Source organism: Rhinatrema bivittatum, chromosome 7, assembly GCF_901001135.1.
Source record: "Rhinatrema bivittatum chromosome 7, aRhiBiv1.1, whole genome shotgun sequence".
In the NCBI taxonomy this organism is placed as follows: domain Eukaryota; kingdom Metazoa; phylum Chordata; class Amphibia; order Gymnophiona; family Rhinatrematidae; genus Rhinatrema; species Rhinatrema bivittatum.
This window is the reverse complement of record NC_042621.1, coordinates 77,941,624-77,960,238: the sequence shown is the minus strand read 5'-3', so window position 1 is coordinate 77,960,238 and position 18,615 is coordinate 77,941,624. Positions and strand designations below refer to the sequence as shown.

The 18,615-nt window shown below is 43.4% G+C and overlaps 1 protein-coding gene across 4 annotated transcripts in view; it reads right to left on the bottom strand.

The window, feature by feature from the left end:
• Positions 1–18,615, bottom strand: part of RBL2 (RB transcriptional corepressor like 2) — a 171,577-nt gene that overhangs the window by 106,707 nt on the left and 46,255 nt on the right. For all 4 annotated transcript variants that reach the window (XM_029608552.1, XM_029608551.1, XM_029608553.1 and 1 more), the window contains one exon: positions 3,198–3,326. In XM_029608552.1, coding sequence (XP_029464412.1) covers positions 3,198–3,326 — 129 coding nt within the window. The remainder of the gene's footprint in view (positions 1–3,197; positions 3,327–18,615) is intronic.

Below are 18,615 nucleotides of genomic sequence, written 5' to 3'. Positions count from 1 at the left end.
GGGATGGAGAGAAAGTTCAGGGGCTAACCCTGAGAGATTATGGCGAGGGCCCACTGGTCTGAGGTGATTGTGCCATTTCCACAACAAGTGGCACATAATTGACCTCCCACTGGTATCTGAGGCAGTGGAAGCTGGCTGCTGCTCTCTATGCAGGAGTCAAAAACCGGAAGCAGGGCCCGCTGAGGAGCTGCTTGCGGCTTTTGTTTTCATATCTGACAAGACTGGGACTTTTGGAAAGGTCTCGTGGAACGAGTCCTAGATGGTGGTGGATAGGACTTCTTTGGACGGAAGAATGACTTTTTAGTATCCTTCCTGAATGGCTGCTTGGAGGCATACTCAGAAGCCATCAGAGAGCTATCTCAGGGTCTCATGATGGTCCTTGAGTTCCGTCACTGTTCATTGAATTTGTTCGATGAACAGATTGTCTCCTACACAGGGCAGGTCAGATAATCTATTCTGCACTTCAGGGCAAAGGTCTGAAGACTTGAGCCAGGTCCATCTTCTCGCCGAGATAGCAGCTGCAGATACCCTGGTAGCAGTGTCAAAGATATCGTAAGATGATCTTATCTCATGCTTGCCCGCCTCAAAACCCTTATTTACTAGGGTTTGGAGCTGATCTTGAAATTGCTGAGGCAGGGTCTTGTATCTGTTTAAATAAGACCCTGTTGTATTGGGTCATATAGAGCTGATAAGAGGCGATTCGAGAGATGAACATTGAGCCCTGGAAGACTCGGTGACCAATGGCATCTAGAAACTTTTGCTCCTTGCCTGGGGGAAAGGAAGTGTGAGGTTTTGATCTCTTTGCCCTCTTTTGGGCAGATTCTACGACGACAGAGTGGTGATCCAATTGAGATTTTTGAAAACCTGGGGCTGAATGTACCAAATAAGTAGTGTCAGCCTTCCTGTTGACTGGAGCAACAGAGCCAGGGTGTTCCCAGTTCTTTTTGAGGAGATCCAGAAGAACTTGGTGAATAGGGATGGAGATTATTTCCTTGGGAGCATCCATGTATTGCAACAGCTCCATCATTTGGGAACCAATTCAGACATTTCCTTCACAAAGTTTATGAAGGAAAGGTCCTCTGGAGGAGAACGCTTTCTGCTTTCAGAAGGAGGTGGTGGTGAAGGCAGGTCCATCAGTGTCTGGTGAAGAATCATCCGTCCAGGTATCGGCATCTGCCCCTCTAGGAGCCCTAGGGGGATGGGACGGTGGAATCCCTGAAGGTCCTGGGTCTAGGCTCCAAAGGAATCGAAGGAATAATTGGAGGCACCGATGAAGGCATCGAAGGCACCGGTGCAGGCATCGAGGGCATTGATGAATGGATCGGTGGCGCCGAAGGACGTATCGGCATCGATGGCTGAGGCATCGGTAGGACTCCCGATGGAGGGATGCGGAATGGTGTTTCCCCTCCCGATGACAAGGTAAGCAGAGAGGGCACCGAAGCCATCGGTGACCCGGGATACATCGGTGGAAAAGCGGCGATGAGCTCTTCCAACGCTGCCGGAATCGGATCAGCGGTCGGTTCCATGATCGGTACCTGGTGTCGGTGCCGGAGGAACTTGGAGTCGATGCCTTGTCTATGGCCTCCTGAACCAGCCGGTCCAGTTCTTCTCAGAGACCTGCAGCAAGCAGCCCCAGCTCTGGAACAGAAGAAGGAGGCAGAGGCATAGCCGGAGGGACCACTGTTAAAGGCGGCGTCGCGGCTCCCAATCCCCTTTTGGGTGCGGGTTGCCTCGGTGACTCAGTTGCCGAAAAGGTCGGTGCCTTTTCTGGATGGGGTTTCTTCGACAGCGGCTCGGACGATGACGAGGTCAATGATTTCGCTCCCTCGATGGTCCGAGACTTCCGATGTCGATGGCGATGTCGCTCTCTACGATTCACTTGGTCCTGAGGGGGAGTAGAGGGAGTTGAAGGCCGAGAAGTCATCGATGCCGGACAGTCACCGGCCGGTGGTCGATACTAGCGCGAAGTTGACGGTGCCAGTTCTGACGACGTCGATGCAATTGACGGCGTCAGGGTTTGAGTACGGAAGAGAAGTTCCATCTTCTCCATTCTGGCCTTGCGACCTTTTGGTGTCTTTAGGGCACATTTGGTGCAGGTCAGGACATCGTGCTCACATCCGAGACACATTACACAGACCTTATGAGGGTCTGTTATGGACATGGTGCGTTTGCAGTCCGGGCACTGACGGAACCCCGATGCCATGGCCATGAAAAACTTGAGCCGCGGTATGGTCAACGGCCAGTAGGCCGCGAGGGCCAAGCTCGACGGGAATCGACCAAAAACGGGTAAAACACTTACCAGAGTACCGCGGAGTCAAAAATTTGAAGGAGGGACCCCTGTGGGGTATGAAACTTTTAAATAATTCCATGAGGAAAATTCCTGTCAGAAATCTCTGTGGAGCTCCTTAACCGCGTGGCTACTGCTGCACGGAAAAAAGAAGACTGAAGGGGGACCCCTGCTGGCTGCAGGGTTAATGCCATGCTGGGCATGCCCAGTAGGGGCCAGTCAAAGTTCTAGAAACTTTGACAAAAGTGTTCGGTGATTGGGCTCCATCCTGTGATGTCACCCATATGTGAGGACTACCATCCTGCTTGTCCTGTCAGAAAAAAGCATACCAAAATATTTTCTTCTTTCATTTTGGAAACAATAAAAACCCAACCCAGTGTTGCCATTTAAAAAAAAAAAAAGCCCCCTAACTCCTGCCTCCCCCAATATCCTACTCTTCACTCCTGTCCCAGATGTCTTAAACAGACTTAAAATACATGGAGTTAATAACATATTTAAGAAAATGATTTTGAGAATTCAGAAACTTCTGTTTCGCTTAGTCTAGAAACAAATAAACAGTTAGCACCCTGTGAAGTGATGACTTTACTGTTCATTTTTACTTTTTAGCACATTTATTATACTTTGAGGTGTCACTTTATTAAGGTTTTTTTCCGCTTTCTGGTTGAAAACCAGGAGAGCTAAATTCAAATCCTGCTTCTGCCATGGACACCTGCGGTAAACTTGGAAAATTCATCATTGCCCAAGGCACTCACGAATTAGACTGTAAGCTCTTCAGAACTGGAGTACATTTTTTGTTGGGGTACCATGTAAAATTCCAAAATAAAAATATTATGCATTTCCACATACTTTTTCTGTAGCACAATCTCATTCAGTGCCTAATGAAAGGGAAGCTGCTTGTCCACACACATACCTTTGAAATTAGGATTCAGAAGTTCCTTGTGGTTAGGGCACTGAAGGGCATTTCCATAAACCAGATCCAGAGCACAGAGCAAGAGATGGTAGGAATTGACCAAGTCATCACTGATCATGGGAAAATTACCTACAAGATTTGAAATGCACATAGTTTATTTACACACCACCGGCAAGTATTAACTTGTTTGTTTTATGTAAAATAGCTTCAGCTTTACGGTTTATTACAATTCTATTTCCTTCTTGTGACGGCTCAGAAAGATCTTGTTCTCTTGTACTGGTTTGAGTTCAGAAAACTCCCTCCCCCAATATAAAAACAACATTTACTGTATACTGTATAATAAAATCTATTTGTTTACAAGCCCAAAGTAGACTGATGTGTCAAGCTAGAGAAAACAGTAGCCTGATATAAAAACAAGAGCATTATGTAAAACAGATATTGCATATTTTCTGTGTCACATTTATGATGCTGAAACAGCAGAGACTGCTGTGCATTTTCAGCCAGGGAGCTATTTTTACTCTCACTGTTGTGTAATGAGGTATTGAAGATAGCAATGGCAAGTGCAAGATCATCCCAGTGCCCAGGCGCATAAATTGATGTAATTACCTTATGGGCCAATTCAGTAAAGTCCGCGGGAGAGCGGGCGAATGCCCGCTCTCCCGGCGCGCGCACAGGCCACTCGCCTGTGTGAGCGATACAGTATTTAAATGAGGCCAGGCGGTAGAAACGGGCAAAAGGAGGCGCTAGGGACACTAGCGCATCCCTAGCGCCTCCTTTTGGCCCGCAGCGGCAGCTGTCAGCGGATTTGGCAGCCGACATTCAATTTTGCCGGCGTCTGTTCTCAAGCTGACAGCCATTGGCTCGGAAACCGGACGCCGGCAAAATTGAGCGTCCGGTTTTCGACCAGACAGCCGCCGGCCGACTTCAAATTTTTTTTTTTACTCTTCGGGACCTCAGACTTAATATCGCCATGATATTAAGTCGGAGGGTGCACAGAAAAATATATATATATTTTTTTTTACCTTATTTAAACAGTACTGTATTTATTTATTTATTTAATGATTTTTATATACCGACATTCATCAGTGATATCACATCGGTTCACAGCGTAACATGTAACTAGTGCTTGGAAAAGTAAAAACTGCATATAGCTGACTGAAGAAGAGAAAAATGATGAAATGAGGCATTCTTCACAGAAAGGCTGGTGGATGTGATGGGGAAAAAACCCCAGCATCAGATTTCATAAGTCACAGGACAGGAACAAGGCAGTGGGAAAGCAAAGGTAGAGCTAAAGATCAGAGAAAGTCAACAGGATTCCATTAGATGGACCTGGTCAGCCTTATCTAGAACATAAGAAATGCCATACTGGGTCAGATCAAGGGTCCATCAAGCCCTAACCTCTTCAGCCTTTCCTCATAGGGGAGCTGTTCCATTCCCCTTATTTTGGTAGCCCTTCTCTGTACCTTCTCCATCGCAATTATATCTTTTTTGAGATGCAGCGACCAGAATTGTACACAGTATTCAAGGTGCGGTCTCACCATGGAGCGATACAGAGGCATTATGACGTTTTCCGTTTTATTCACCATTCCCTTCCTAATAATTCCTAATATTCTGTTTGCTTTTTTGGCTGCCGCAGCACACTGAGCAGACTATTTCAATGTGTTATCCACTATGACGCCTAGATCTCTTTCTTGGGTGGTAGCTCCTAATATGGAACCTAACATCATGTAACTACAGCAAGGGTTATTTTTCCCTATATGCATCACTTTGCACTTGTCCATGTTAAATTTCATCTGCAATTTGGAAGCCCAATCTTCCAGTCTCACAAGGTACTCCTGCAATTCATTACAATCCACTTGAGATTTAACTACTCTGCATAATTTTGTGTAATCTGCAAATTTCATCACCTCACTCCATAGTATCCCTTTCCAGATTATTTATAAATATATTAAAAAGCACCGGTCCAAGTACAGATCCCTGAGGTACTCCACTGTTTACATTTTTCCACTGTGAAAACAGACTATTTAATCCTACTCTCTGTTTCCTGTCTTTTAACCAGTTTGTAATCCACGAAAGGACATCGCCTCCTATCCCATGACTTTTTAGTTTTCTTAGAAGCCTCTCATGCAGGACTTTGTCAAATGCCTTCTGGAAATCCAAATATACCAAATCTACTGGTTCACCTTTCTCCACATGTTTATTCACCCCTTCAAAAAAATTTAGATTTGTGAGCCAAGACTTCTCTGGGGTAAATTTATTTTTTTTATATATCTGTGTTTGGAGAAATACCTTTACCTTGCTTATGTGAACCTTTGTAAATAGTCATGAATAAGAATGATACAACTTAAAAATATTCATTAAAAAATGTAAAACAAAGAAACAAAATCAAATAAAATGCAGTATACTAAAATATAAAAAATCAAATTAAAATTAAATTCAGAATATTCTTAAATTGTTGCTGAGTTTTTTCCTATCCTGCTCATCCTAAGCTCTACAAAAAAGCCATGAGGTAGATTTTCAAAGGGATACGCGCGAAACTCCCAAAAACCTACCCCTGCGCGCGCCGAACCTATTTTGCATAGGCTCGGCGGCGCACGCAAGCCCTGGGACGCGTGTATGTCCCGGGGCTTTGAAAAAGGGGCGGTCTGGGGGTGTGGCCGAGTGTCCCGACACTGCGGCCTGTGTCGGGGCCTGGTGCACCGGCACCCAGCTGGCAGGCGTAACAAACGAAATAAGGTAGGGGGCGGGGATTTAGGTAGGGGGGGACCAAAAAAAAGTTCCCTCCAAGGCCGCTCCGATTTCGGAGCGGCCTTGGAGGGAATGGGGAAAGCCATCGGGCCGCCCCTAGGGTTCGGCGTGTGGAAGATGCACATGTGTGCACCCCCTTGTGCACACCGACCCTGGATTTTATAACATTGGGTGTACATTTGTGCGCACCGAATATTAAAAATCTGCCCCCATGTTTTTAGGTCTTTTTAAAATGTTTTATGGTTCTGTTGCAGTCTTAATTCTGTTGGTAGGGCAGTCCAGATTTTTGGACCTGCAAAAGATATGGCTCTGTCTCTGACCTGCGTTAACCGTGCCGACTGTATTGTAGGAATAGTTAGTCAATAAGCCCTTGTTTGTGGATCTTAGGTTTCTTTGTGGTGTATGAAGTTGGATAGTGGCATTGAACCAATCTGTTTGTTCTCTGTGTATGATATTATGTAAAATGCATAAGGATTTATATTCTATGCAATATTTTATCGGCAACCTGTGTAGGGAGATCAGTACGGGTGTTAGGTGGTCATATTTGTTTTGTGTCTGTTAAGATCCTGGCTGTTGCATTTTGAAGAACCTGTAATGGGTGGATTGTTGATTGTAAGAGGCCTAGTAAGAGAGCGTTGCAATAATCGGTACTGGAAAATAATAGAGCTTGGAGTACTGTTCTGAAATTGTCTTTATTTAGGAGTGGTTTTAATCATTTAAGTGTTTGGGAGTTTATTGTATCCATCTTTTAATTTGTTGGAGAAGTGCTTTTTAAAGATGAGTTCAGTCTATTACTCCTAAATCTCATGCACTGTTAACTAGATCAGTTTTAGAATTTTGATCCTCCAGTATAAGGTTGGATAGTTTAGTGCATGAAGACCTCCTGTCCAACAATATGATTTCTGTTTTGTCCACATTCAGAATTAATTTCATATTTGTTAATAAGTGTTTTATCATTGATAGATACATCGTTGACATTTTACAGGTTTTGCCAAGTGAATTACTGATCAGAATTAAGAATTATATATTGTCTATGTATATATAATGTGTAAGGCCAAGTCCGGTTAGTAAATGACAAAGTGGAATCATGTATATGTTAAACAAAGCAGCTGACAATGAGGAGTACTGTGGAACTCCTGTATCAAAGTTTATTTTATTTTATCTGAGACAGTATTCTTAATTTTTACTTGAAAAAGCAGTTTGTAGGATATGAGGAGAACCATTTGAGTGTGGTGTCTGTTAATCCGATTTCTGTCTAGAAGTATTGTATGGTTCACGGCGTCAAATGCTGCTGACAAATCCAGTAACATTAATAAATAATCCATGTTGGCTGAGTCCCATCAAACCATGTCTATCTAAATGTTTTGTGATTTTATTCTTTATAAAACAGTTTCCATGATGTTTCCCGGCACTGAAGTCAGGCTCACCGGTCTATAGTTTCCCAGATCACCCCTGGATCCCTTTTAAATATAGGTGCTACATTGGCCATCTTCCAATCTTCAGGTTCATAGGATGATTTTAATGATAAGTTACAAATTTTTACTAATAGGTCTGAAATTTCATTTTTTAGTTCCTTCAGAACCCTGGGGTGTATACCATCCCGTCCAGATGATTTACTACTCTTCAGTTTGTCAATCAGGCCTACCACATTGTCCAGGTTCACCATGATTTGGTTCAGTTAATCAGAATCATCACCCATGAAAACCTTCTCCGGAACAAGTATCTCTCCAATATCCTCTTCAATAAACACTGAAGCAAAGAAATTGTTTAATCTTCCCGCAATGGCCTTATCTAAGTGTCCCTTTAACCCCTTGATCATCCAACAGTCCAACCGACTCCCTTACAGGCTTTCTGCTTTGGATATATTTTTAAAAGTTTTTATTGTGAGTTTTTGCCTCTATGGGCAACTTCTTTTCAAATTTTCTCTTAGCCTGTCTTATCAATATCTTACAATTAACTTGCCAGTGCTTATGCTTTATCCTATTTTCTTCTGAAGGATAATTCTTCCAATTTTTGAATGAAGATCTTTTGGCTAAAATAAACTCTTTCACCTCACTTTTTAACCATGCCAGTTATCTTTTTGCCTTCCTTCCACCTTTCTTAATGTGTGGAATACATCTGTCTGTGTTTCTAGGATGGGTTTAGGTTTTGTTTTGTTTTTTTTTAACAATGTCCACACCTGTTGCACACTTTTTACTTTTGTAGCTGCACCTTTCAGTTTTTTTCTAACTATTTTTCTCATTTTATCAAAGTTTCCCTTTTGAAAGTTTAGCACTAGAGCCATTGACTTACATACTGTCCCCCCCTTCCAGTCATTAATTCAAATTAGATCATATTATGATCACTATTGTCAAGCGGCCCCACCACATTACTTCTCTCACCAAATCCTGTGCTCCACTGAGAATTACATCTAAAATTGTTCCCTCTCTAGTCAGTTCCTGAACCAATTGCTCCATAAAATTGTCTTTTATTCCATCCAGGAACTTTATCTCTCTAGCATACCCTGATGCTTCTCTTACTCAGTCAATATTGGGGTAAGAACATAAGAATATAAGAAATTGCCATGCTGGGTCAAGACCAAGGGTCCATCAAGCCCAGCATCCTGTTTCCAACAGAGGCCAAACCAGGCCACAAGAACCTGGCAATTACCCAGGTGACCATTATAAACTAGGTTGATTGCCCTTCTGTTGTCTTTCAAAAATACATTTGTTTATCCTCAGCTGTGCTGAATTTTCTGGCTTCAAAAGTAATGGCCAAGAGCTGTCTCCTTTGTTATTTAAATTACCATAGCTAATCTCCCATTATTACTGCACTACCAATTTGGTTAGCTTCCCTAATTTCTCTTAGCATTTCACTGTCCGTCTCACCATCTTGACCAGGTGGACGGTAGTATACTCCTATCACTATACTCTTCCCCGACACACAAGGGATTTCTACCCATAAAGATTTAATTGTACATTTAGTCTCATGCAGGATCTTTAGTCCTTAAAGACTGTCCACAGAAACGATGTAAACCGACAAAGTGTACACAATATGTTTCAGTATATAAAAATGCCTAAATAAGTAAATAAATAAATCCTGTTGGATTCTATGCCATCCCGGACATAAAACGCCACCCCACCACCAAGATGCTCCTCTCTGTCATTGCAATATAATTTGTACCCCGGTATAGCACTGTCCCATTGGTTATCCTCCTTCCACCATGTCTCTGGGATACCAATTAAGTCTATGTCATCATTCACTGCTATACATTCTAATTCTCCTATCTTACTTCTTAGACGTCTGGCATTAGCATACAAACATTTCAAAGTCTGTTTTTTGTTTGTATTTTCATTCGGCTTTTTAATTGATAGGGATAAGTTAGAATTTTTTAGCTCAGGTGAGTTTTTAGTTACAGGCACTTGGACTACTTTTCTAATTATTGGAACCTCACTGTCGGGATGCCCCAATTCTAATGCATCATTAATATCCTTTAAAGATACCTCTCTCCGAACCATGCGCTGCTGAGCGACTGTCTGCTTTCCCCTTCGTTCTAGTTTAAAAGCTGCTCTATCTCCTGTTTAAAAGGTTAGTGCCAGCAGTCTGGTTCCACCCTGGTTAAGGTGGAGCCCATCCCTTCGGAAGAGACTCCCCCCTTCCCCAAAAGGTTCCCCAGTTCCTAACAAAACTGAATCCCTCTTCCTTGCACCATCGTCTCATCCACGCATTGAGACTCCGGAGCTCTGCCTGCCTCTGGTGACCTGCGCGTGGAACAGGGAGCATTTCAGAGAATGCTACCCTGGAGGTTCTGGATTTAAGCTTTCTATCTAAGAGCTTAAATTTGGCTTCCAGAACCTCCCTCCCACATTTTCCTATGTCGTTGGTGCCCACATGTACCTCGACAGCCGGCTCCTCCCCAGCACTGTCTAAAATCCTATCTAGGAACACGTGAGGTCCTCCACCTTCGCACCAGGTAGGTATGTTCATACTTGGGAACGTTTGACTTCAGTCCCCCTGAGATTACCATGGATTAGCCGAGGGAACGGGGGGGGGGGGGGGGGGGGGAGGGCAACTGCTCTCAAACACTCTTACATGTTCACACTTACTGTCACTGCTCATTCTCACATGTCCATTTACACCTTTACTTCTGCCATTCTCCCAACACACACTCATGTCTCTCCCTCTTCCATGTCCACTCACTTGCACTCAGCTCTCTCCTACTCACACTCTCAGATCTCTTCTGCCTACACAAATACTCACTCACTCTCACAGACATGCTCATTTCATTCTCTCTCCACCCCTTTCAAGACACACTAGCAACAGCAGCCTCTAACTTGGGCTCCTGGAGCAGCAGCAGCCTCTTCCTTCTCCTCCTGTGCTGCGGAAGTGATGCTGCCTGTTTCTTACTCCTCGTTTGATACACGGGCAGGAAATCGCAATGTCAATTGGCCAAGGCAAACAGGATGGGGCGGGCAAGTGGCTGGATACAGGAAAGAGGCTGTGCAGGAGCAGGTGGTGTCACGAAGAAGAGAAGTTAAAAGGGTCTGGAGATGGTAGAAATCACTGTCGAGTTCCTCCTTTTTCAGCCACGCAAGACCAATGACATTCCTTTCTTCTTTCCGGGTCCAAGCAGATTGGTTTTGCTGCAGCACCCGGAGATTTCCAGATTTGGCCCGGAGACCCCGGAATTCTTTAAGAATTCCGGAGTCTCCGGGCCAAATCCGGTGAGTTCCCAGGTATGGGCATGTTACCAGGTGATCCTCACGCCCACCAGCTACCCAACTATCTACATTCCTAATACTCGAATTACCAAATATGACAGCCGACCTGACCCTTCCCTCCTGGGCAGTAGGCCTTGGAGAGATATCCTCTGTGCAAGAGGTCGATGCACCACCTGGAGAGCAGGTCCTTGCAACAGGATCATTTCCTGCTGCACCAGATTGATGTTCTCCAATCATGAGACTTTTCTTCTCCAAGGCAGCACCAGGGATGCCAGACTGAAGTTGGGACATGGCTACTATGTCCATGAAGGTCTCATCTATATACCTCTCTGTCTGCCTCAGTGCATCCACGTCTGTCACTCTAGCCTCCAGAGATCAGACTCGTTCTCTGAGAGCCAGGAGCTCTTTGCATCACATGCACACGTATGACTTCTCAGTGGCAGGTAAAAAATCATACATGTGACACTCGATGCAAATACTGGGAGTCCCCCCTCTTGCTGCTGGACTGCTGCCTTCATCAAATTCAAACTTATTCAGTTCCTACCATCAATTCCCATGTTGCCCAATTAACTTAAAAGGAATACAAAATATTTGCATATTTTTAAGAGTACAAAACGTACTCAGATTTTGTTCACTGTGCAGTGGCTTTTTACTTTATTCCTTGATTTATAAATCGTAATATGCACATTTGGTCAGTAGAGGGCTCTTTTCTCCTATCAAAAAGCAATCCTGTGGCAATATGAACTAGGGAGACTTGCAAAAGGGTTTTCTCCCATTTTGTCCCTACGAGGGGCAAAGTAAATCTATAAATCAGGCCCTTTGATGTGCTCCATTTGGCCTGGTAGATTTAAAAGGTACAGAATCCTTAACCAGCGCTCCAGCATGCACAATACCTGGCAGTCACTATGAGGCCAATGAAACAGTCATTCCAAAATATTTAAAACATACAAACACAACACTATCGGTCTAGTTTTCCTAAGTGTTTTATCTGAAAAAAACAACAAATGCTTCTATCATTTCTAGATAAATATTTGGTTTAGATCCAGAACTTGCTCACTATTTAAATAGCAGCAAACACTTTCAGATATTTGATCAACAAATGCAGGATGAAGTGGGGGTGGGCAGGAATAAAAGAAGAGATTAAAAAAAACAAACAAAAACCTAGAGTTTGATGGTATGGAATTCTTTATCCCAAGCACCAGAAAAGTAATAAGGATTTTTACAGGACAGTGGTGAGGGAAGACCTAGAAAATAAAGCAAGGCAAAAAAGTTACTTGTATGGTTTGCTTAAATCGCACAGGGGCCAATGTAATAAAATATGAATAAAAAACATACGCTAACATTTAGTGCATATTTTTTCACACACCAAAAACCAAGTTAACTCCCTACGTAGCAAGGTAATGGAATGCAAATTACTAAGTGTTAAAATAAAACAGTGCACTATCACAAAATTGTACACACAGAAGTGAAAAGGTGTGTTAGACAGGCATGAAGTGAAAAATGTGCTGCTCATTGGGACAGGGTTATAGCAGCCTCACTGTTGTACGTTATTGTAAGCACTTTGAGGCAGAATTGGAACCACATATATAAAACTTTCTCCTGTGTCATTTCATGCTTCTCTGGATTTGCCATTCCTCCACCATGCTACTATCATGCAGCTCCTGCCCGGCAAACCATACTCCCAGGTCCGATGTACAAAAAAAATGAAATGAAAGCAGAAATGCATGAGATGACAGTGATACTTGTACATGAGATGACAATTCTGCTTCAAAGTGCCTGCTCCAAAGAGCTTACATGAGAGCAGATAACTCAACGGATAATTCTGTGTCTCCGACTCAGGGGGTCCCGGTGCAGAGAATCCCTGGTTCAGGGATCCAGTGCCTTGTTTAAACCTCAGAAATGTAACTTTTATTCCATCTCTCTCTCGGGAGTCTCGCGTCTCTGGAGCTGGTGTTGTGGTTATCTGCCGGTATGTTGTGGTGGTGTGGTTATCTGCCGGTATGTTGTGGTGGTGTGGTTATGTGCCAGCACGGTCCCGGATCTGGGGACCCGGTTGCTCCAAGTCCAAGAACCCCCCCCCCCCTTCCAGAAACTCCAGGTTCGGGGCCACGCTGGCACAGCACCGACGACTAACAGTACATCCCGACATGTGTTAACTTCACTCTACCTCCGAATTGGAAGTTACATTTTCAAAGTTAAATAAACAAGAGTCAAGCCTCCAGGCTTTCAAGTACCTCCCCCCTGCATTGGGGCAGAATACTAAATGCCTTCATTAACATGGGATCTGCTAATTTGGACACACATTTTTTTTTACTCGCAGGTCTGTCACTGGAAATTTGTAACCTTATCATTGGGATTATCTGCCGTACCCTGAAGACTGGAAGGTGGACAATGTAGCCCCTTTAAAAAGGGCTCTAGGGGTGATCCTGGAAACTACAGACCAGTGAGCCTGACCTCTGGGCCAGGAAAAATCCTGGAAACTATTCTAAAAAAACAAAATCTGAGAAATGGGACACAGCCAGCATGGATTTACAGGAGGGAAATTTTGCCTCACAAATCTGCCATATTTTTTGAAAAGGGTAAAGTGGATAATAGTGAGCTGTAGATCTAATGTATTTGTATTTTCAGAAGGCATTTGACAAAGTGCCCCATGAGAGACCCCTGAAAAAATTAAAAAGTCACGGGACAGGAGGCAGTGTCCTATTGTGGATTGCAAACTGGTTAAGATAGGAAGCAAAGAGTAGGTCTAAATGGTCAGTTTTCTCAGTGGAGAAGGATAAATAGTGGAGTGCCTCAGGGATCTGTACTGAGACTGGTAGTTTTTAATATATTTATATATAATCAGGAAAGGAACACGTCGAATGATATAATTAAATTTGCAGACAATACAAAATTATTCTGAGTTGTTAAATCACAAATGGATTGTGAGAAATATCAGGAGGATCTTGTAAGACTGGAAGATTGGGCATTTAAATGGCAGGACAAGGGCAAAGTTATGCACATTGGGAAAAGTAGCTCGTACTGTAGTTACACGATGTTAGGTTCCATATTAGGAGAAGGACTCGGGCATCATAATAGACAATACTTCTGTGAGGCAGTGCCCCTGTTTACCTTGGAGTACATGCAGGACCAGGCTGGGGGCCTGGCCCCCCTTTAAATCCCCTGAACGGAGAATGCCCCACGGGTGGGACCCTGGTGGGCAGGAGGAGCTCAGAGGGTGTGTGCCCAGCTAGAGGGGAAAGAGACATTGAGCCCAGCAGGAGTAGATGGGCCCTGTAACTGAGGAGTAGGAGCTTCTGGGACCTCTCTGGGAAGACAGGTAGCTGCTTTGCAATTCCTTTCTGGGAGATAGAGAGCGGGCAGTCTGCAAGTGTGTCTATACTGGAAAGGTAGGCAGCTACTATTGTGTTTACTGTCTGTGTAGTAATAAAGTAGCGTTATAAGGAAAACAGGCTGGAGTCAGCATGGTTACTGCTCCAAAACACGAGATTGTTCAGCCTCTTCACAGCTTCGAAATCCTCAGTGGTCAAAATAGCAGAATATTAGGAATTATTAGGAAAGGAATGGAGAATAAAATGGCAAATGTTATAATGTCTCTGAATCACTACATGGTGAGGCCACGCTTACAGTTCTGGTCACAATATCTCAAAAAGATATAGTTGCATGGGATAAAATTATAAAGGGGATGGAACAGCTCCTCTGAAGAAAGGCTAGAGGGTAAGTCTGTTCAGCTTGAAGAAGAGACATCTGAGGGAGGATGTGACAGAGTTCTATAAAATCATGAATAGAATGGGTAAATCGATTATTTACTCTTTCAAAAATACAAAGATTAGAGGGCACTCTATGAAGATAGTAAGTAGTGCATTCAAAACAAATCCGAAAAAATTCTCTCACTCAACATACAATTAAGCTCTGGAATTTGTTACCAGAGGATGTGCTTAAGGCAATTAGCATAGCTGGGTTTAAAAAAGGTTTGGACAAGTTCCTGGAGGAGAAATCCATAAACTGTTATTAACCAAACAGACTTACGAAATAGCCACTACTTATCACTGCACAACAGCAGCATGGGATCTATTTACTATTTGAGATCTTGCCAGGCACTTGTGACCTGGATTGGCCACTGTTGGAAATAAGATATTGGGTTTGATGGTCCCTTGGCATCTTATGTCCTTGTGCGCACATTTTTTATGCAGGAAAATACTTACTAAATCATGAGTAAAGTTACATGCACAAACGTGCACGCGTCCCAGTGCTATAATTAGACAGTGCCAGGGAAGAAACTGGATCCTAGATCTTTGCTGTCATATCTCTGTGGTCTATCTACAGAGGTTATGCTATCAAGAAACAATTATTTTCACTAGTTTTTATCTTTTGACCCTCAAATCAGAACCAAAGTTGGGAGTCCAGTACCTTGAGCCTTCATTTGCAATAATTGGGATTTCCCCCCCATTATTCTTTTAATACAACCTCCCTTCCAACATACGGTCATGGCGGTGACCGTCCTGACCAGCGGGCCATGCGCCAGGGCTCCTTCCAGGACTCTGCAGGCGTGGGCCCTGAATCCGGCCGCTAGCTGTCACCCTTGAGTGATGACAGCATCTCTCTCTCCCCCCTCGCCTCTGCTGCCCCAGCTAACCAAGGGAGCAGAAGACCTGAATTAGGGACAGAACCAAGGGCTTTTATCATGGCAGCACACAGTACTGCCACCTAGCCACCAGGCTAGCCTAAACATTTTTTTTTTTGGTCTTTTGTTCAACTACAGAGTCCCCTTAAACATTTTCCATGGGGGAGTGGGAATTAAAACAGTTTTAAATCTCCAGTATCTGGAGATATGTTAAGCTTGCAAGCCACAGCTGCAGTAAAAAGCCAGCTAGAATGATATTATAAATGTTTTGTCCCTGAAGCAGAAACTTGTGAAATGGAGTTTTTGTTGGACTTTTGTCTATTCCTGTCCAGTGGCATCTATCTATTCATCATAAAGGAAGTATTTCCACTGTTATAAAATGTTAAAAGTCACTCTGGAATTTTTGGACTTTGCTCACTCTAAAGGAATTGGTTCTTTTGTTTTCAAAGTTAAGATAATTATATATGAAACTGTTTTATTGCATTTGAGGTTTGGAGAACCGCTAGTGACAGTTTCTATAAAAGCACCGACAGGTTGATGCAGAAAAGTTCAGTCGAATGCACCACCATGCGCACACATTTTCTGGATGCAAAAAACTTACTGCAGGCGCAGCAAGGAGTTGTGTGCACAGAAAAATACGTCTCCCTAAACGGGAGCACCGCTTATCACCCTTGCATGGAAATGCCGTGCAGATGAGGGCAGTAAGCAGAGAGACTGCATCTGACCGGTCCAGCGCACCTTTTCTGGCACTGTAAAATTAACTCCAGCCCTGACCCAGGAGTCAAGGGTCCAGCGCTATGAAATAAATTTACAAACAAAGGTTTAAAAAAAAAAAAAGTCAGGAACTCTCCAGGTAAGTGCTGGCAGCCGCCACCACCACTTAACTGATAAATACTAATGGGAATCAGCTGCCAGACAGCTGGTTAAGTCAGTACTTATCTAGCTTTTTGGCACGGTTTGACACTAGCTAGCTAGATATATACTTTATCCGACTAAGTAGCAGTGACCTGTGCCAGAGAAATATGGACTTCCGGCTATCTGGCAGCTGCCGCCCACTGCCAAATAGCCAGATGAATCTGTATTTATCCAGCTAAGTGCTGGCGGCAGCCTGTCAGCGATGCCTTCACCTCCCTTCCCGATTTAAAATGTGCGTTCGGCCTGTGCCAAAATGAACATTTTAAAGTTTAGGCACTTTTTTTTTTTCCTAAACTTCCCATGCAATAACATAGCATTGGCTTACTATAATCAGGAATTAAAAATAATCATCTGTGTTTAAAACGTGCACTGAAAACCAGCGCACAGTTACTTAATGCCCAGATTACCGCATCAGCCTGTGAGCATTTACAAAACTTAAAAAAAAAAAAAAAAAGCCCCCAAGCAAACAAAACCCATTGAACTGGAGCTATGATTATACCCAACTTCTTCTTGGCCCTTGGGTATAGGAGGTCTACATAGATTATTAGTTTTTGTTTTTCTTCCTTTATGCTACCTTCCTGGATATTTTTTTGTTTTTTAATCTATATTCCATGACATTGCTAGGCTTCAAGCTCTCCCTTCCATCTCATGGATCTCTTTCTCTAGCCGTACACCCAAGAGCAGCAGTTGTGCAGTAGGGACTCAGAGCTGTGAGCTTCCCCAGGAGCAGCTCCTGCCCCCACCGCCCTCACTCCCCTCAATAAAAAAAACAAAAACCTTTCTGCGCTCTGGTGGCGACGGTCATGAGAACAAAACCCTCAATGGTAGCAGGGGATTTCATGCTGCGGCTCAGTTTATTCTGGTATTTCTACACAGAAGGGTGTGGTAAAAGGATGGATGAAATATACAGGAGGAAGAGATGGGAAGAAAAGAGAAAAAGTGACCTGGATGAGAACATGTTAGAGGGATGCATAAGGAGTTATAGAAGAGGAGAGAAGGAAGGGGAAAAATGGGGACAATCCGGGAATAGAAAGGAGTCGGGAGAAGACAGAAACTGAAAGTAAAGTATATCGAACAGCACAATATGAAGAAAAAACAATAAAAGTATTTGCAATGTAAATATCTGCGTGCGTAATTTTGCAAAGTTTTAGATCAGGCCATGACAAATTTTCTTTGGATCTAGAAGACAGTTAAAAAAAATCTGGGAGCCACTAATTTGCAGGGTGGGGGAACTGCAAGAGAAGGCCAGCTAGAGAGCGATCTCTCAACTTCATTAACCTTCCTACCAGTCTGACTCTCTCTCATCCCCAGCAGCCTCCCACTATCACAACTCCCTGCTCTGTCCCCAGCAGTCTCCCTCTCTCAACCCCCCCCCCCCCCCCAATAATCCCCCTTCCCAGCAGTCTGTCTTACTCTGCCCCACCACCGAGAGGCAGAAGTTCTCCTCCTTCATCCCAATGAATTGGCCTGCATGGAGCGCCGTCTCCTCCTCCTTCCATCATTGGTCTCCTTTTGGACCCACGCTAACAGTGCCTCCTCCTATTCCACCTGCATGGGCGCCAACACTACCACCACCTCCTCCACTCCCCTAGCCTTGGCTGTAAGCATCACTATTCAATTTCTGGGCACCATAATGACCTGGCATCCAAGCTTTGGCCACCCTGGCTTAAAAGTTTCTTTGTGTGTATTTTTTAAGGCGTTTTAAAACCCCCTAGGTGTTATAATTGACAGGGATGTTTGAACAGACTGAAGTCCAAGTGCAATGAGGCAGAGTTTGACAGAAAATGTAGGTTTTTCCCCCAGATTTGCTGGAAGAAGCTGTCAAATGTTTCTCAACAGATCTAGAAAAAGATGCAAAGCAGATGCAAACAATCTAAAATGAAACATGATTTTTGGGCAATAAACAATGTCTAACGGATGCAATCACCTCTGAATGTTTCAGACTTTTTTTTTTTTTTTTTAAATGAAAAAAAAACCACAAAACAAACTTTCTATACCGTCATTCAGTAAGTTAACCATTCAGTAAATTAACAAATTACATTTGCAAGAAAGGTTTGCAGAACCGTCTCAGGAAACCCATGAATTTTAAGCAGAAATTCACTGACCCAGATGGCAAGCCTCTTCATGAATTTTGCCCTTGCCTAGTGGCACTGTTCTAATCTTGCTAGCTCTACCTCAAACTATTTAGTATATGCTGGTTTTGAATTTAGTAATTGTTTTTAGCAGGAGTAAAATATTTTTACTTCATCTCTGCCTTTATCTTTCTGAAGTCCACAATCCAAATGTAGGCTGTCTCATGTAAAAAAAAAAATGCATTAGAGTTTTCAATTTCAATGAAAAGCAACAACAATCACTTAATGAGGACATTGAAGCCTAAAGTCACTGCTGCTTAATATCAAGTTCTACTGTTGCCAAAATGGCTAAGATTTCG